Below are 20,593 nucleotides of genomic sequence, written 5' to 3'. Positions count from 1 at the left end.
AGCCATTTCCTGTGAGTGATCTGCACGGGGCAGGAGCGTGGGAAGATCGTTCCTGCCCAAAAACCCACTAGACCACCAGGGTAAGACTTAACCTTTTCCTATCGTAATACATTTTATGTTACGCTGGTTCCAATCGTAATTATTTTAGCAAAGGTTTGTATTATTCACCATTATCATTTACGGCTATTGTAAACATAATGTAAATAAGTCATAAGTCTGTAAATACAAATATTTTGTGTTTCTGGCTCTTTATTAGTATGGGACATACGATGGCAATGACAATTTTGGAATGTCCTGTCATCCGGGACACACGATAGGAAAAGGTTAAGGGGGAGGTCTCACAGGGCTTAAAATAGCCAGGGGGGAAGTGGGGGGTAGGGGCAGAACCGGCCCGAATATTATTTGCGTTTTTTTAATATTTGCAGGACAGCTCTGCCCCTAACCACTGTGGATACGGAGGGAGAAGTGTAATCCCTTTCTCTCCTTTAGAAATCCTATATACTTGTCCCATACAATCTTCATCTCCACCAGGAGGTCATTCCATGAATTCACCACCCTTTCTGTGAAGAAGCATTTCCTCTGGTTACTCCCAAGGGTCTCTAAGGAAATACTTCTTCATGGAAAAGATGGTGAATGTTAGAATGGCCTCCTGGATATTTAGGTACTACTGATATTCAGTGCTAACTCTCTGGGCAACTTAGGACAATGAAATACCCATCCTAACTGGCCTTGAATATTGGCAGTAACCGGAAAACTTGCAGTAGTGGCCAAATACTTGGATATTCGGCGAAAACATTAGCTATCTACTGCAGGTATATTATACCCGCTGCCCTGGATTTGGCCTAAAGCAGCCGTTCTCAAACCTGCCATGGGAGACCTCCAACCGGTTGGGAATGTAGAACATCTATAAGGAATGTGTGTGAAATAGATCTGCATACTTATGCAACACATATCTATCTATATACACATATACATCTAGCTCCATCGATCTCTCATGTATTCATTTGGGATATTCCAAAGCATAATTAGTTGTTGGTTCCCTAGGACAGGTTTGATAATCACTGGTTTATATGGAAAAGCTAAGAATCAACAATTGAACAACTATGTTTTTCTATTATATTTATTTTTCCAGCTTTGTACAAACTGGATGTAGAAGCATAAACATAGTACAATTCTACCATTTTCAACAAAAATATAACCAATATGTACAATTATTGTATTAAAAATACAAAAGGGATACAGACTCCACCAATGTCTTTCTAAAAGACATACAGGTACAAGTAGTATCAAAAGTATGAGGAAATCACCAGTTAATTGTACATTCTGCACTTGACATCACTGAGAATAGCAGTCCTATCTTCTACAATTATTTAATGCTTAGATAACATTTGTGCAAGTTGTGATAGAGCCAAGTTTCTGCCTTTTCTATATGCACATGAGGTTCATAGCCTGTATAATAAAGCTGGCAAATAATGCATATTACAAGTGAAATTACAAATGTGTAACTGACATATGTGTATATAAGCCAGGTAGACAGAAGCCATGACTACAGGATAGAGAGAATAATTAAATAAAGCACTGACATTGTTCGATACAGTGAAAAAAACACTGCGATTTCTTAAATGTTGTTTTATTTTTTGTAAAGTTGAAACTATATATATATGTTTATCTACTGATCAATATGATCAGCTGAGTTCAATGGAGAAATAAAAGCCAAGACCAGCGTTCCTCACATTTGAGTACTACTTGGATTGGCAGCCTTCACTTTTCCTGGAGTCTGTGCAAAAGACAACATAAAAGTAGAGAGGCAAGAAAAGGGGACTGTTCACTCGTTACTGGGTTCATAGCAGCTGTGAGCAAGCGATTGCTACTCGGTGGCCTTCGGTACACAAGCACGTTCCAAACAGCAACAAACAGTTTCATCCCTGCGCGTGAGTGCCAATATTCTTCGCTGTGGAGGCTGACATATCTAATTATGTGATTTGTCTGTTTACTCCTTAATGCCAGCTCAGTATAAAAAGACGGAGCACTCTAGGCCAGTTTTAAGAGTGAGCCGTTAGTTTTAAGAATTCCAAGCTGCCTTCACTGTGGTGCTATCCAGTTAATTCTTAAAATAAATTCCTAAGTGTAAAATAATAATAATAGCTTAACTTAAATGTGTGAAATAATACTGCAGCTGTCCAGATGTAGCACATTTATTCTCTGAACACAACAAAAGTAGAATGCAATAAAATTAGCACGTGTAAACAAACCAACTAACAAGCACTGGGTTCTCAAATGATTTCAATGCATTCTTCAAAGTCTGAAAGGCCTAAAAGATAGTTTTTCATAACTAGCTTATCTCATTACTCCAATGAAATAAAGTGCTAGGTTTGTGATAAAAATCAGAAATGATATTAAAAAAAAAAATCTTTCCAGGCATTCTGAAGCGCAGCTGGTGTTACTCGCCTTGATGTCATAATCTTGGAACTGGAATGATACTGTATGATGTGGCAAAGAGCGACAATGGCAGCTCGGAGACCACTACACTGAGCATTTCAAGCAACACAGTTTGAAAAGTGCCAGGGCGATTTCTTCACAGTATTTCACATGTAGGGAAGGGGAGAGGAAGAAGAAGCCCCATACTGCTTTAAGGCAGGGAGGAAGGCAAACAGGTCCACCATCCTTTAAATCAGAGTCCAAAGGCTCCTGCAGGGACATCTTCGTGCACTCTCCTTTTAAGGTGGCTCAATTAGGATCCAGAAAAGTCAGGGTCCCTTAAACGGCAGAGACTTGTTCATCTTCAGCTAAAGATAATGTAATAGTAAAAAGCAAAGGAAAGCAAATCAAGTAAATTGTCTAAACAGTTATGTACAACATTTTAAGAAACAAAATAAAAATGTAGGACCCAATATTCAAAGGATTCATGCTTTTAAGCTGGCCTGTTTGAAAATTAATTAAGGCTGAGTGCCTGTATTTATGCTCAAAATAGGAGCCTAAAAATTGGGTGGCAACAGAGGAAGATTTAGGATTGGGGGGAAAATGTTTGGAAGCTTAGTACTGATTTTCAGCATTAGGCCACTCTAGATAAATAAATAGCAGGCCCAAATTTGTAAGCATAACTTTTAAGCTCTTAAGATGAATTTTCAGCCAAAAATTTAGCCTGATGGTCAAAAGGATTTATGCTCTTAACTTTGAAAGTTATGCTCATAAACTAACCTCTTTGAAAATTTGCTAGGGTTGAGTGTAAATATTCTTACTCAAAACTTCACTGAACTCTTAATTTAGGAGACTAGAAAGTGGGGTGTAACAAAGGTGGTCAAGGAGAAGAAGTTAGATCAGCACCAATTTTCAGCACTAGGCTCATGAATCTAGGCAAATGAATGGCAGGCTTAAATTTATGAGCATAACGTTTAAGTTCCTAAACTTAGAGAAATTTTCAGCTGAAAATAGGACACACATTTAGCAACTCAGCATATTATGAACATTGGGCCCTTAAGCTCCTAAGTTTGGTTGAAAATATGAACACAAATTTAGAAACTCAGTTTTCTTTCTCTTTTATTCTATTTGATGTCTGAATATTGCACCCATAAAATTTTAATCCCCCCCCAAATTTCAAACTAGAAAGCTAAGAGGGAAATTCTGGTGCATAAGTTAAATAACAAACACCGTTTAAAACAGCAAAAAAAAAAAAAAGGAACTGTTAAAGTGCCTACCAGCGCCTAAATAATACACACCGGAACTGCGCCTACTTAGGCACGTTAGGCTGCCCAACACCACAATGGGCATGGTTAACACCGGAAGTGGCATTAGGCAGCCTAAATCATCTATGTAGACATGATTCATGGCATAGATAGGTATTTGAAATGTAGGCTCGGAAAACCCTGGCCTACATTTCTGGCGCCCATCCTTTGCAGAGCTGTGATTCTCTATAGGGTGCTGTCGCGTGACTGACACATGATTGGCAGTTGCTTTTTAGGCATCCACCGATATTGGCGCCCTATAGAGAATCCGGGATTAAATTCATAATTCTAAAATATTTTACAGTTTATTTTGGTATTTATAATATATTGATCCTCAGTAATCTAACAAGATTTAAGAGGCCTTTTAGATTAAATGCTACACGTCCTATTTTATACCTATAGTCCACATGGCACTTACGGCACACTAATGTCTAGTACATGCTAAACTTTAGTAAAAGGGTCCTTTAAAGCGCTAAAAAAAGCCACAGCATACAGTTGTCTGGATAATAGTGTAATGGAAAAGACAATAGAGGATATGCAGTTTATTTGAAAACACAATTCTCAGCTGAAACTAGCTGTCTAAAGTGGTATATAATATCAAAATATTACCAGCACCACAAAAAAAACTGCTGTAGTCTAGTACTGGCTGTCTGCTGGCAACATTTTCCAAGATGGTATTAGCGAACAGCCGGGTGTGGGGATCACGTCTGCTCTCTACTAACATCTGAAACTTTGGAGTTAAGCTATTTTAACCTATTTGGGGGTGGGATGGGGGGGGGGGCGGAGTTACGATTACCAGATTATACATATGTAAAATACGGACCCATAGCCCTGCCCAGTTCCACCCATCCCCACACCACACCCCACCCCAGTCTCGCCCCTAGCCTCGCTCCTCTCAGCCTGCTCGATGGGAGGGAGGGCATCCATGCATACGCAGATGCCCTTCCCAACACGATCTGCTTTTCAAAACCTGAACAAAGTGCCAGGTTTTGAAAAGCCGCCCGGACATGCCCTCTAAAGAGAGGACATGTCCAGATAAATCCACATGTCTGGTAACCTTAGGGGGAGGGAATCATACAAGAACACTGACTGGATTCTTTTTTGACAGAGGTGACGATTCAGAGGTGGCAGTGTTTGGTACTGAGGAAGACAAACAAAATCGCAGACAGACTAAATTCCTTCTTTGCCTCTGTCTTTACAAAGGAAGACATTGCAACAATTCCAGAAGCAGAAAAAGTGTTCAAAGGAGTAACAGAGGACAGTCTTACCACAGTAGAAGTGGACTTGGGCCAGATCGACAAACTCAAAAGTGACAATTCTCCTGGACTGGATGGAATTCATCTGAGAGTCTTGAAAGAGCTAAAAGTGGAAATCGGAGAACTATTGCAAAAACTTGCCAACCTGTCAATCAAAACAGGACAGATACTGGACGACTGGAAAATAGCGAATGTCACGTCGATATTTAAAAAAGGATCAAGAGGAGTACCGGACAACTATAGACCTGTGAGTCTCACGTTGGTCCCTGGGAAGATGGTGGAGGCGCTGATCAAGGATAGCATAACCCGGCACTTAGACATACATGACCTGATGATCTAGAAATAGGGACGAAGTGTGAGATAATAAAATACGCAAACGACACCATACTATTTAGTGGAGCTCGGACTAAGGAGGACTGCGAAGAATTGCAGAGGAACTTGAACAAACTAGGGGAATGGGCGACAAGATGGCAGATGAAGTTCAACGTTGTAAAATGTAAAGTATTACATGTGGGAAGCAGAAACCCGAGATACAACTATACGATGGGAGGGATGTTATTGAATGAGAGTACCCAAGAAAGGGACTTGGGGTAATGGTGGACATGACAATGAAGCCGACGGCACAGTGCGCAGCGGCCGCTAAGAAGGCAAATAGAATGCTAGGCATAATCAAGAAGGGTATTACAACCAGAATGAAAGAAGTTATCCTGTCGTTGTATCGTGCGATGGTGCGTCCGCATCTGGAGTACTGCGTCCAATATTGGTCGACGTACCTTAAGAAGGATATGGCGTTTCTCGAAAGGGTTCAGAGGAGAGCGACGCGTCTGATAAAAGGGATGGAAAACCTTTCATACACTGAGAGATTGGAGAATCTGGGTCTCTTTTCCCTGGAGAAGAGGAGACTTAGAGGTGATATGATAGAAACTTACAAGATCATGAAGGGTATAGAGAGAGTAGAGAAGGACCAATTCTTCAAACTTTCAAAGAATAAAACAACAAGAGGGCATTGTGAAAAGTTGAAAGTGGACAGATTCAAAACAAATGCCAGGAAGTTCTTCTTTACCCAACATGTGGTGGACACCTGGAATGCGCTTCCAGAGGACGTAATAGGGCAAAGCACGGTACTGGGGTTTAAGAAAGGATTGGACAACTTCCTGCTGGAAAAGGGAATAGAGGGGTATAGATAGAGGATTACTGCACAGGTCCAGGACCTGTTGGGCCGCCGCGTGCGCGGACTGCTGGGCACGATGGACTTCGGATCTGACCCAGCGGAGGCATTACTTATGTTCTTATGAGAGCCAGCCAACATGGATTCAGGAAAGGGAAATCATGTTTGACGAACCTATTTCAATTTTCAGAAAATGTTCGACAAGGTTCCACATGTAAGACTCCTCAGGAAACTGCAAGGCCATGGAATAGAAGGAGATATACTAAGATGGATAGGCAATTGGCTGGAGAACAGAAGGCAGAGAGTGGGCATAAATGGGAAGTTCTCAGACTGGGAGAATGTGCCCCAGGGCTCGGTACTTGGGCCCATCTTATTTAATATTTTCATCAACGACCTAGAGGATGAAACATCCAGTGAGATCATCAAGTTTACAGATGCCACAAAGCTATGCCGGGCAATCAACTCGCAGAAGGACAGTGAGGAACTCCAGAGCGATTTGAGCCGATTGGAGAAATGGTCAGATGAAGTTTAATGTGGAAAAATGCAAAGTGATGCACTTAGGCAGAAAAAATAAAGAACACAAGTATAGTATGTCAGGTGCAACTCTGGGAAGAACCGAACAGGAAAAGGACCTAGGCATATTAATCGATAGGACCCTGAAGTGGCGGCAGCGAAGAACGCAAACAGAATGCTAGGCATGATAAAGAAGGGAATCACGAGTAGATCGGAGAAAGTAATAATGCCGCTTTATAGAGCGATGGTCAGACCACACTTGGAATACTGCGTCCAACATGGTCTCCATACCTAAAGGAGGATATAAAAATGCTCGAGAGGGTGCAGAGAAGAGCAACAAAGCTAATAAAGGGCATGGAGAACTTGAAATACGAGGAACGATTTAAGAGACTGGGATTGTTCTCCCTTGAGAAGAGGAGACTGTGAGAGGATATGATCAAAACTTTCAAAATACTGAAAGAAATTGACAAAATAGAGCAAGAAAAAAAAATTATTTACAATGTCCAATGTGACACGGACAAGAGGACATGGACTGAAGCTAAGGGGGGACAAGTTCAGGACAAATATCAGGAAGTTCTGCTTCACACAACGAGTGGTGGACACCTGGAATGCTCTCCCAGAAGAAGTAATTGCGGAATCCACCGTTCTAGGATTTAAGGGTAAGTTAGATGTGCATCTCCTTATGAGTGGAATAAAGTGGCATGGGTAAGGGTAAGCTAGATACACATCTCCTTATGAGAAGCTTAGAGTGATATGGGAACTAAAACTATGCCAGGGTGCGTGTGCGGATCACCAAACTTGATGGACCTGTTCTGGAGATGGCACTTCTTATGTTCTTATGGGCCACTGCAGAAGAGGGGCCACTGCAGAAGAGGGGCTCCAAAAAAAACATAAGAAATGCCGCTGCTGGGTCAGACCAGTGGTCCATCCTGCCCAGCAGTCCACTCACGCGGCGGCTCTCAGGTCAAAGACAAGTGCTCTAAATGAGTCCAGCCTCACCTGTGTACATTTCAGTTTAGCAGGAATTTGTCCAACTTTGTCTTGAATCCCTGGAGGGTGTTTTCCCCTATAACAGATTCCAGAAGAGTGTTCCAACTTTTCACCACTCTCTGGGTGAAGAAGAACTGCCTTACGTTCGTATGGAATCTATCCCCTTTCAACTTTAGAGAGTGCCCTCTCGTTCTCCCTACCTTGGAGAGGGTGAACAGTCTGTCTTTCTCTACTAAGTCTATTCCCTTCAGTATTTTGAACGTTTCGATCGAGTCCCCTCTCAGTCTCCTCTTTTCAAGGGAGAAGAGTCCCATTTTCTCCAATCTCTCACTGTACGGCAACTCCTCCAGCCCCTTAACCATTTTAGTCACTCTTCTCTGGACACTTTTGAGTAGTACCTTGTCCTTCTTCTTCTGGTGTACGGCGACCAATGCTTGACACAGTATTCCTAAATTTTGTGCCTAAAGAGATGTCGCAGCAGCACCTTTAAAAACCAACTAATCTTTTATCTAAAGGAAAAGATGAGTAAATTGCACAGAATTTCAGATCCTGGTCTAAAATACTATCAAATTGGTACACATCTTGATCTGGCCATATCAATTCTAATTTCTACATCCTATCTACAATGGGACAGGAAATGTCAGATAAGCTCATAGTCTCTACAATACAAATTCCATTAATTCCCTGAATACTTTGGCAAAATCAGTCCTCATCAGCTTTAAATCTAGTGTGCCACCTAATAAAAAGGGAAAAACCCCAGAGACCATGAAACTACTTATTGGATCAACATATGTCCTGTCAACAAATGAGGCAAATAGTCTTTCAAAAGTGTGGACTGGAAAACAAACAAAGACATCTCATTCCACTTTAATTTAGAAATAAAAGGGTAACTGAAATGTACACCCATGATGTGTGTCAGCTCCCACATAATTACCATCAGGACTGAAATTCGGGACTCTGCATGTCCCAAAAACCAACAGTTTGTTTTATTTTTGGGTTCTTTTCCACCCATGGTAGTATTGAATGACACACTAGTTTAAAGATGTGGACATTACCATCACATATGACTGAAAAAGGTAACAGTGCACTGAAGAGCATTCCCTAAGTGTCTCTGCTATGCTTGCATCTGGTGGTGGGCTGATATAGTGAACTCAAATGAGGATTGGTGGCAGCTCCATTTAGGAGGAACCTTACCTATAACATGTTAAACACTGCACTGAGTACACTAAAATACAAGGACAAAGAAAGGAACTGCAGACAAATGTACAAGATACTGGCAAATTTTATTTTTAACAAACAAAAAGATTGTTGCGTACAAATAGACCACTTTTTACAAAATATGGGACCCAGCATGGTCCTGTGTTTAGATCAAGAAAAATACAAAAAATGTCATATACAGCATAAACAGTGCTGCTTTGGTTTAAATAGGATGTGTTTCAAAAAATGGAGGAAAAAGCCTCAGACTGAAGCCCTCCCACCACCACAATGGTGGTCTAAGGTGGTTGGGTGATAACCTCACTGGCAAAAAACCTCCATTAGACTCTCAAAGTATAAAAACCTTAAGAAGGGCTGTCTGTGCAAGGTGATAGAGGAAAGAAACTTTCAACTTATCTTCTGTTGATCGGCGTTTCGGCGTCCCGTTAAAAGTTTGATCAGATTGTTTTACACCCTGAGGCAGCAGACTCGTGAAACGCTGGCCACCGTTGGTATATCGATCAACAGAAGATAAGTTGAAAGTTTCTTTCTCTATCACCTTGCACAGAAAGCCCTGCTTCAGGTTTTTATACTTTGGGAGTCTAATGGAGGTTTTTTTGCCAATGAGGTTATCACCCAACCACCTTGGACCACCATTGTGGTGGTGGGAGGGCTTCAGTCTGAGGCTTTTTCCTCCATTTTTTGAAACACAACCTATTTAAACCAAAGCAGCACTGTTTATGTTGTATATGACATTTTTTGTATTTTTCTTGTGAAAGTGTGTTTTGGAACATTATTGAGTTTTCACATATCTGAGTTTATCTTGCTGTGTTTAGATCAACCCATCTTATTCAGGGGTCCCATGAAATTGTGGTATCAAAGGACGCACAACAACTATGCCTGATCTGTATACTTTTTTTTTTTTAACTTCTTTATTCATTTTTAACACAAAAAATGAAATAATATATAACATCAATTTGTTCATAAATACATCACTTAATATTCTATAAAACTCAATTTCAAATCCCATATCCCCCCTCCCTATTCAATAACATTCATCAAACCCAAGAAAACATATAATAACCTCCCCCCTCCCCATATTGTTTATGCTCAAAAAGAAACCAAGAAACCCCCCCCCCCACCCTGGATGTGCATATTTAAGGAGAAAAAATGATATTCATTCATTACAGTATTTTGTTAATGGCTTCCAAATATCCTGAAGCTTTTTAATGCTCCCCCGTTGTATGGCAATTACCCTTTCCATTTTAAATATGTGACAGAGAGTTCCACCAAAAATTATAACTCAAACGATCCCAATTTTTCATTATATGCTATGTACTTTAATGATCAAAATATGCTTCTGGAGAAACTACAGCTCTACTGCTTTAGTTTTTTCAGCAGCATATTTTGATTGCTAAAGGTATCAAAGGATACCACCATTTTATGGGACCCCTGAAGAAGATGTGTTGATCGAAACATGGACCGTGTTGTGTCCCATAGTTTGTAAAAAATGGTCTATTTGTACGCAACAATCTGTTTGTTAAAAATAAACTTTGCCTTATCTTGTACATCTGTCTGCAGTTCCTTTCCTTGCATTTTCACTGCAGATTTGTTGGATATTTTTGTCTTCATTTTACACTAAAATACAGTAATAATCTACATTAGCTAACACAAAATATCATGGGGTAGTCTAATGTAATGGCCATTGCTGATATGCAGAAACCTATCATCAAACTGTGCTTTCATTACTATTAATTTCATACAACTTTATGGTGGCTAAAATATTTTGAAAAACTGTGCTATTTACATTAGACAGGTTATTGCCCCTCTCATCATCCATCATGATTGCTGACAAAGCACAGATTTTTATACAACTTTCCTGCAGCATTTCTGTTTTGAATACAACTAACTTAAAACAGAACACTTTAAAGATATAATTGGATATTTACCCTCATCCTCTGTGGAAAATCCTTGTGACTGATAGTGAGTAAAACGTGAGTCGGATTCATTTGGTTTATGCCACTGAGGTTTGCTTGTTGGCCTGTTAGCTGGATGCGATGGTGGTGTCGAACTTCCTTGTGTCTCGCACTTCCCTGCCATCATTCGCGACCGTTTTAATGCTATGTTGTAATCTGGAGGTTTCCGGATCGGATGGGAATGGCCTTCTGTGAAGTCAGCAATGGGGATCCCTACATAACCTGGGGGTGTTGGAGGGGGCTCTCGATATCTCCCCTCCTTCCGTGCTGCAGTAACATATGTCCATAAGAGTTGATTATATCAATGAGGGGGTTGGGGAGGGGAAGAGATGAAAGGAAAATGTTAATGGTGATAGAATCAGAAAACAATGGAGGTAATCAGTAAATGACATAAACCAAGATAACTCTCCAAATTTTCTTTCAAAAATGCATAACCTTTGGGACAGTTAGCAAGTTTCTATTTTAACTACAACATGATTATATGCTGTCCCTCTCCCCTGAAAATGAAACCAAAAGGGGATACCAGGCTCTATAACATCTTCAGGTATTATGGGCATAATTAGTAGAAAATGACACGGGGACAAATTTTTCCCCGTCACAGCGGAACTCATTTTCTCCATCCCGTTGAGTTCTTTTCCTGTCCCTGCCCCATTTCTGCAAGTTCTGTCCTCATTTGCACAAGATTCAAACACTTTAAAATCATAAGTGCTCGAGGCTTGTGCAGTTAAGGCAGAGCTGACAGGAATGGAGCAGGGAAACGGACAGCAACAAAACTCACGGGGATGGGATGGGGAAATTTGAGTTCCTGCAGGGACGGGGACAAATTTGTCCCCGTGTCATTCTCTAATTCTTAACAAAGCAGGAAGCAGGTCTAAGGAGAAGCCTGGTAGATAATGCAGTGAGCTGTAAGCAGAGACATGGGTTCAAATCCCACTTGAACTCATTTTGTTTTGGGCGTTAACGAGGGATTCAAACCTATGTCCCTTGGTTCACAATCCACCACACTAACCACTTGGCTGCCCTTCTACGCTGCATGGATGTCTTGAGTGATCATTTTCAAAGAATGCTGCCATGCAGACGTCCTTGTCTTTTTCTCCCCTGTTCATAATTTGGACATTCCAGTTTGTAAATGGATGTTCATGCTGGGCATTTCCATTTCTATGGACATCCATCTCATGTATTTTCAAACAGAAAATCTTGAGCCATTTCCTGTGTGAAATGGACTTCCATTTGGGATGTTCTGACTTGAACATTCTTTCGAAAAACTACAAATCAAAAATTTACAAAGATTTGAAAAAGAGGTGATACTAATGAAGTCTACACTCAAGTTTCTAACTAAGGAAATTAAGGCTATATTCAATAGACTGGAAAACAGCTTTCGTACATAAAACCCATAAAGTGTAAGAGCTAAGGAAGGTAATCACAGATAGAATCAGGAAGGGGATTAATTTAGACTGATACTGAGGTATAAATACATTTAGAGAGGAGGGTGCAGAACAAAGAGTTCTGAAAATAACAGATGCATATACTCCACTCAGAGTTCAATAAAATAAGCATAAAATTAACTTGGCCTTGATATAAATTATTTCCTTCCTTCTCCTCTTAGTGGATTGTATCTTTCTTGAGCCTTCCCTGATTGTGATTATCAAGAAGCTGCTGTTTGTATTCTGAGCACTAGGGAACAGCCTTGCACTTACCATGCCACTCAGTTCAACAATATTTCTATTCAGTCAATCTATAAAATAAACACAGACTGAAAATATGGATTCTCAATGTCTACACTGCCATTTTCTAGGGGTGTGCATTTGTATGCATGCAACTGATTGTCACCCTTAAAACTTTCTAGTACACTGTCTCCAAGTTTTCTGCAAACATCTGAAAACCTGGCTTTTCTCAAAAAATGTAAGTCTCCCTCCAACTTATGAATCAAGGAAACTCTTATATCTTGGCATCCCAAGTCCTCTAAATTTTCTTCACACTTCTACCTCTAACCCTCTGTTGTAGTTCCTTCCTATTTCTCCTACTGTAAACCGCGTCGAGCTCTACGAACGTGGAGATGATGCGGTATACAAACCTAAGGATTAGATTAGATTAGTAGGTTAAAGTTATCAGATTTTCGGCATGTAAAATGCGTCACCTGGGTGCCCTAATAGGGGATGCCTAGCCAAGTTCTGTGTGGAACTAAAAATTGAATAAGCTTAATTGGCAGGGTACATAAGAATAGAAGATGACACGGTGACTGTTTCCTGCAGCTGGGTACGGGGACAAGGCCATTCACTGCCCTGTAGAGAAATGAATGGCCTTGAACCCGCAGTAAAGGATCTGCCGTGAGTTGCCTCCCTTCTCACCCCTCCCAGTCAGAAGCCCCCACTTGTGATAGGAGCAGCAGACCCCCTCGTGAGTCCAGCAGTCCACCTCCCTCTCGCAGATCCAACAGCCCTTGCACCCTCCCTCCCTGAACGTCGGCCAAACACAACAAACCCGTGACTCTCCTGCGTTGGCCCCTTCAACCTCCTGGGGCGGCCTACCAGCCAGTTGGAAGCTTCTTGCACAAGCAGTGCTGCTCCGGGAACCTTCTTGCCACCGAGTCCCTCCTTCTGATGTAACTTTTGGCAAAACCGGAAATTACATCGGAAGGAGGAACCTTTGGATTTGGCCTGGAGTAGGTCATTGGAGACTTTCGTAAGGGCAGTTTTTGTAGAATGAAGAGGGTGGAAGCCTGAAGAGGGTCAAAGATAGCTCGACATGAAAGAAAGTAAAGACAATGGTGGTGAACAGCATGTTCAAGAAGTTTGGATAAGAAAGAAAGGAGACAGGACGATAGTTGGAAGGGCAGGTGGTGGGGAGAGGGTCTAACAAGGGTGTTTTGAGGAGTGATGTAATAGCGGCATATTTGAAGGCGTCAGGCATGGTCACTTGATGCAGCCTGCCTAGACAACCCACACTGCTAAAATCAGCATATTTACCTGCTATTTTTGCATCCTCTGGAGACTTTTCCTGCTAACCTGCTGGGGACGAACCTTTGCTTCAGTCGGGTGCCTTTGGAATTGGGCATAAGTACTAGACATGCCTATAAAATTGGTGCAAGGCTCCAAGGAAAAGCACCATACTATCCCCTCTAAGATGGAGGCAGACCAAGACACTTTCACGATCCCGGCTGAAGACTGGATCACCGACATTACTAAGTTCGTGTCAGCAGCACTGGCAGGCAGGCTCAACAAAATACAGTCTGCGATTGATGAGATGCATGAGAAATTTGATTCTCACCACAGGTGCCTGACGGAGGTCGTGCAGCGAGTGCCCGATCAGGAGGACTCGTGCACGGGCCTCGTAGCGCAGGTGGAGGATCTGCGGAAACAATCCTCCAAGCTAGCTGACAAGTTAGAGGAACATGAAAACCGCAGTCGGCACAACAATCTTCAGCTTGTCGGGTTCCCGGAGGTGGTTACCGAGCCGGAATTGTATACTATCTTCAGCAAATGGCTGCCAGAAAAATGGACCTGGAAGATGGGGCCATTGCCCGCTATGCCAACTGGCGTGAAAAAGAGCTACTACTTCAGGCTTTTCGGAAGGCGGGGACCCTGGAATATGACAGATCCAAGGTGCTGGTGTTCAATGACTACTCGGTGCGGGTAGCAGCATAATGAAAACTTAATTCTCCGTTCTGTATGGATCTGCACAACAAAGGAATCAAGTTCGCTCTGGTGTTCCCGGCCAAGCTGAGAGTCTGGCACGACGGTAAGACTGTCAACCTGGCCATGGCAGAGGAAGCCCAGGCTTTCCTGTTGAAGCTTCATGCCTGATCCAGTTTGCCTGGCCTTGTGGAGCTCTTTTTCTTGCCTGATCCGATTGTCTGCAGGGACAGGGGGACCGTTTTTTAATCTGGGGCCTTCGTGGGATTTCCTTGCTTGCTTTTGCCTGCGGGGATGTACCCGGGAGTACAACCTTTCTCAGTGGACTGACGCTGCAATCAGCCGGGAGTCTATGTGAGTTCCCTTGTATAGGGGTTCTTTGGAGAAAGCCCTGTGGGCTTTTTGATAGTGCCCAGGAGTTAAACTACCTGCTAGGGCCCCTGGCTTCTGGACTATGACTGGCCCCTTCCTACGGGTGGACTGGACATGCTGATATGCTTTGCTTTCATGGTTCTGTTATTATGGGGATGTAGATTTGGGGTTTATTGGGGAGAGGGTTCCAGGTAGGCTGGGGGATTGACTATGGGATTGTATGCTAGTGGAGTAAGCATGCTCTGGGGGGATAGGGGCGTGAATGGTGGTATGTGTATGTCTGGGTGGTGTTTGAAGGGGCGGGATGGAGGCAGGTGGCGGTACCATTGGGACACTGGGAGGGCATCCATACATTGGTAGCAGCAGAGCTTAGCTGGGAGGCTTCGCTTGCACTGCATAGACATATTATTGCTTGTTTTGAGATTTGGATGCTTGATGACCATGGTTGAATCACTAATGAACAAGATGTTGGGGGTCGCCAGTGCCACCAGCAGCACTTCTTAACAGCCTGGCAGGCAGCTCACACAACCACCCAGCAACCAGCGCTGTTGGAGTGGTCCTTCCAGGCCCCGATAAAGACTCGAGGCAGCCGCGATGAGGAGTCACCAGTGCCGCCATCAGTACTTCTTAACAGCCCAGCAGGCAGCTCCCGCAGCCACCCAGCGACCAGCAACTTTGGAGGGGTCCTTCGAAGCCCCGATAAAGACCTGAGGCAGCCGCGGTACATGGCCCGTGGTTGCATGTCCTAAGGGGCATGGCCAAAGGGGCAGGACACACCCCTTTTGAGCCCCTTTGGAGCCTAACAGGATTTGGAAGATGATTGAGGCTTTATCCTTCTACCATGGGCAAGAGGAAAGCTAAACTTAATTTTCTTACTCCAACCTCAGGACCAATGGATCGTTTCCTATCAGCTTCGTCTTCACCAAGGATAGAAAAGTAGGTAACTTTAAGCATGCAGTCAGCTTCTCTTTCCTCAGAGGCCCTTCACCACCTCCCCAACCATTAAATTCTGTTAGAAGAGTAGAGACACCCTCCAATGTTGAGGAGGTAGCCTCTTCCTTACTAATTTCCGATATAACTGGACTTAATATGGTGGAGCAAATAAATGACGGGAAGACTAAAGGATTGACTCCTCTCCAGATGGTTATGGAGCCAACCCTTGATGTTCTACCTAAAGACAAATCTATCACCTTAAATGATATTTGGTTAACTGTTAACAGAACTGAGTCTTCTTTGCAAAATACCGTTTTGAAATTGTGCCATTTCTCTACAGAAGTAACAGTTAAAATGAATGAACAAGACAATCAAATAAAAGAGCAAGGAAATAAATTAGACAAATTGGATAAATCTGTGGTTAACCTACAAAGTACGGCTCTATCTAACATTAAAGAGAGTGTCTTGTTTCATGCTAAATTAGAAAAAATGGAGAACCATATGAGAGTTAGGAATCTTCGTTTTTTAAATTTCCCGATAACACATTTCCTTACTCCTTTGGAGCTAGTAAGAATGTATATGAGGGAAATCTTGCAATATTCTGATGTGGATATGTTCCAAGGGCTTCTAGAGAGGAGAGCGCGGAAGTGGAAATTGATAAGTTAGTTTCTCCAGATAGCTTTCTCAGTTTCTTGAATCATCTAAAGATACAATCACAAAACGTGCTACACTTTTGGTAATCTTTAAAACAGAGTTAGGAAAACAAACTATTTTGAAATTATATTTTATCAAGAAACAGGCTCTGTTTTGTGGTCAACGAATCCTAATATTTCCAAATGTTTCTAAACAGACACAAATGAAGAGGAAGCAGTTCCTGGCTCTTAGGCCTAATGCCTTAGCAGCGGGAGCAACCTTCTTCTTAAAGTTTCCATGTAAATACCTTATCTCATATTTAAGTGATAAATATGTCTTTTTAGATTCAGTCCAGTTAGAAGGTTTCATAAGGATAAACCGCTTCAAAAAGTATCTTAGAATTAATTTCTGCCTTGTTTAATTTCCAATTAGGGAGGATAAATGAAGAAATATATAGATATACAGCCACATTCTGCCTATTTAGCTGTTTTCATTATATTAAATTTATGTTGCTAAAAGGATTGCACTATCAGCCAGATAATGTGAACTAGATCATTTAATGATGCTAATTTCTTTTAAGAGTTTATAGTTTATAACTGGATATTCCTGAATTTGTTATATAATTGTAACAAATGAATAATAAAAAAAGATGGTGGGGTGGGTTACCTGGTCTCTGTCTTCCTTTCTACTATTGGTTACTTTTAATGTGGATGGCATTAAGTCCCCTATTAAGAGAGCTCAGATACTGACCAGTTTGTGGAAACTGGAAATGGATGTGGTATATTTGCAGAGATCCATCTCACTCAGATTGAATATGCTAAGCTGAAGAGGAATTGGGTCGGGGAAGTCTACTCTTCCACATTCAATGGGAGGCAGCGGGGTGTGGCAATTTTGCTGCACAAGCGATTGCCCTTCACATTGCACAAACAAATTTCGGACAGGGAGGGGCAGTATATTATAGTCTTAGGGGAAGTTTGGGGATTGAAACTACTCCTCTGTAATTTATATGCTCCAAATGTCTATTGCTGGGACTTGTAGTTTCAGTGGTACCTTGGGGGTGGGGGGCTGGGGGAATTTGGGGTGTTTGTTGGTGTGTGAGTTGTGATGTTTGGAATGTTTGAGACTGTGCGTCTGGTGATGAGTGAGGTGATTGGTTGTCTTAGGGCAGTGGTCGGCAAACTGCGGCTCGCGAGCCACATGCGGTTCTTTAGCCACTTGAGTGCGGCTCGCCTAGATTAGGGGTGCCCAACCTGCTTCCCCTCCCTTTCTTTCTCACTGCCCTCCCGCAAGCCACCGCTTTTGGAGAACAGGCCACCACCGCTGCAGGGGAATAGGCTGCTACCGCTGCCACCATCGGGAAACAGGCCAACATCGAGTTCTGAGCTCTCCCTGCTTCCCTTCTCTTTTTTTTTTCAAAATATATTTTATTGCTTTTTCAAAATAGAAATACAAACAAACAGAAATGTAAAGGTGTACAACAGTACAGAATGAATTCCAATTTCCATCACAAATTCACCATAGACCAGATCTGTCCCCTTCCCCCCATCCCGGCCTCCCTTCCCCAATCCCAAATCCCTGCTGAAACAAAACACACATTCAATCCGGTGCAATTCCTACAAGTAAATTCAAACATTCAGTATGTGACTTCGAGCTCTAGGCGTTAAAGTGTCCCAGAAAGGTTCTTCCCTTCTCTTTAAAGAGGACGCTGAAGTGCAGGGCCGACCAACTCTCACCACCCGACGTCAATTCTGACGTCGGAGAGGAAGTTCTGGGCCAGCCAATCGCTGGCTGGCCCAGGACTTCCTGTCAAACGTTAGACTTGACGTCGGGTGGCGAAAGTTGGTGAGCCCTGCACTTCAGCATCCTCTTTATAGGGAAGGGAAGCAGGGAGAACTCAGAACTCAGCGGCGACCTGTTTCCCGATGGCAGCGGTGGCAGCCTATTCCCCTGCGGCGATGGCGGCAGGGCAGGGAGAAAGAAAGAAATAAGGGGCGGGGACAGGGAGACGGAAGGCAGGCAGACAGAAAGGAAGGGAGACGGGAGGCAGACAGAAAGGGGGCATGAAGAGAGAAAGACAGAAAGAAATGGGGCACGGAGAGAGAGAGAGAAAGACAGACGTACAGAAAGAACGGGGCACGGAGAGAGAGAGAGAAAGACAGACGTACAGAAAGAACGGGGCATGGAGAGAGAAAGAAAAAAGGGGGCAGGGTGAAAGAAAGAAAAAGTTGGGGGAGGGAATGAGGTCTGGAGGAGAGAAGCATATAGGAGGCTGAAAGAAGGGAAGAAATATTGGATGCACAGTCAGAAGAATAAAGTGCAACCAGAGACTGATGAAATTACCAGACAATAAAGGTAGGAAAAATGATTTTATTTTCAATTTAGTGATCAAAATGTGTCTGTTTTGCAAATTTATATCTGCTGTCTATATTTTGCACTATGGCCCCCTTTTACTAAACTGCAATAGCGGTTTTTAGCGCAGGGAGCCAATAAGCATCGAGAGCAGCACAGGGCATTCAGTGCAGCTCCCTGCACTAAAAAACGTTATTGCAGTTTAGTAAAAAGGGAGGGGGGTATATTTGTCTATTTTTGTATAGTTGTTACTGAGGTGACATTGCATAAAGTCATCTGCCTTGAACTCTTTGAAAACCCGCGGAATATAAATGATAATTAACATTTTCTCTGCGTACAGTGTGCTTCGTGTTTTTTTAAATTTTTTTGTTGGTAGATCATTTTGACTTGGCCACGAAGGTAAGGGGGGGGGAGGGAAGGAGGGGAGCTGCTGAAAGACATCTCGTAATCCTTGCAGGCTTGACTGTGCAGAGAATTATTTTTGTAAAATCATGTTTTGTTATGTGACTGGCATTTTTAGACTTTAATTTCTATGAATGATATAAAATTGCTTGCTTGTTGAAGGGTAAGTGGAGAGAGAGTGGGCTGAGGACGCTGAAGGGAAATGGGGAAGAGAGAGTGGGGAGAAGACGCTGATTTATAAATTGACAATTGTACAGAATATTGTTTCTTTTTATAGTTTAATATAATAAGTTCAGTATAAAACTATTCGAGGCTTGTGTGGATGGGATCAGATGGTTTGCGGGGACAGGGATCGAGCTCACAGGGACGGGGCGGGGATGGAGACAAAATTTTTCCCCATGTCAATCTCTAGGCTCTGCCATGAATCGATTTTGACTATGTGCGGGTGAGCGGGGTGTCAGTCGGGTTGACATAGCCGTTGTAGCGCAAGCGGGCATGGAGTATGGCTCTCAAAAAAAATCTTAATCATTGTACTGCTGATTTTGGCTCTTTTGACTAATGAGTTTGCCTACCACTGTCTTAGGGGATACTTACTTATAAAAGGCGGAAGGATACTGTACTTGTTGCCCTGCTACTTGCAACTTCTCGTCCTTTATCGTTTCCCTAGCCAACCAGAGATTTGCTTGTTTTCGTTCTATTGTACTTCTGGGTCCCAGGACCGGTGGGGGTTCGGCTGGTGGGATTTACTGTTCTTGTTGTTTATTTCTTGTATTTGGATGTTTTTGTCTTCTTGTTGCTGAATTTGTATTTTGTCTGGTTGTGACCTTTTTCACTTTCAATAAAAATATATTTAAAAAAAGAAGGCGTCAGGCACAGTTGCGGTGGAGAGTGATGTTGACGAGAGGCGATGACACTATGAAAGACAGTGGTAAGTAGATGGGTGGGGATGGGATCAGAGGAACAGGTAGCGAGTTTGGAGGAGGAAAGAAAATGTGAAGTTTCATCCTCAGTAATTTCAGGACAGGAAGATAAGGTGGCAATGGATGAGAGGAATTGGTACAGTGGGCAGGGGGAGGTGGCTCACTTGAGAACTCAAGGTTAATTTTGTGAACCTTGTCGTAGAAGTACTCGGCCATAGTCTGGGGAAAGAATGACAAGAGATTGGATGTGGAAGGACCTTGAGTAAGGTGTGCAGTGTGGCAAAGAGGCAGAAAGGGTTGGAGAAGAGTCAGTCAGTCAGGTGGGTCTAGTAGTCTTGTTTGGCCAGGGGAGGGGGGAGGGTGATGAAATGTGAAAGTTATTAGATGATGGCCAGAAAAGGGAAGGACTGCCATGGAGAAATTTGTGATAGAGCAGTTGGAGAAGACAAGATCAAGGCAGTGGTCCATTCTGGTGGGTAAGAGTAGTGGACCACAGCTGAAGATCAAATGAGGATGTTAGGACTAGAAGCCTA

The 20,593-nt window shown here is 42.6% G+C and overlaps 1 protein-coding gene across 5 annotated transcripts in view; it reads right to left on the bottom strand.

Annotated features, from left to right (window-relative positions):
* Window positions 1-2,091: 2,091 nt before the first annotated feature.
* Window positions 2,092-20,593, bottom strand: part of RAPGEF2 (Rap guanine nucleotide exchange factor 2) — a 651,997-nt gene continuing 633,495 nt past the window's right edge. For 3 of the 5 annotated variants that reach the window (XM_033941499.1, XM_033941516.1, XM_033941523.1), the window contains 2 exons: window positions 10,793-11,086; window positions 2,758-2,786 (listed from right to left, as the gene is read on the bottom strand). In XM_033941499.1, the coding sequence (XP_033797390.1) occupies window positions 2,758-2,786; window positions 10,793-11,086 (323 nt within the window). Of the gene's footprint in view, window positions 2,787-10,792; window positions 11,087-20,593 lie in introns of all 5 variants that reach the window. The other 2 variants (XM_033941509.1, XM_033941490.1) reach the window with 1 other exon arrangement.

The sequence above is a fragment of the Geotrypetes seraphini genome, chromosome 1 (genome assembly GCF_902459505.1).
Source record: "Geotrypetes seraphini chromosome 1, aGeoSer1.1, whole genome shotgun sequence".
In the NCBI taxonomy this organism is placed as follows: Eukaryota; Metazoa; Chordata; class Amphibia; order Gymnophiona; family Dermophiidae; genus Geotrypetes; species Geotrypetes seraphini.
The sequence above is the reverse complement of the archived record's forward strand: the minus strand, read 5'-3'. Positions and strand labels throughout refer to the sequence as shown.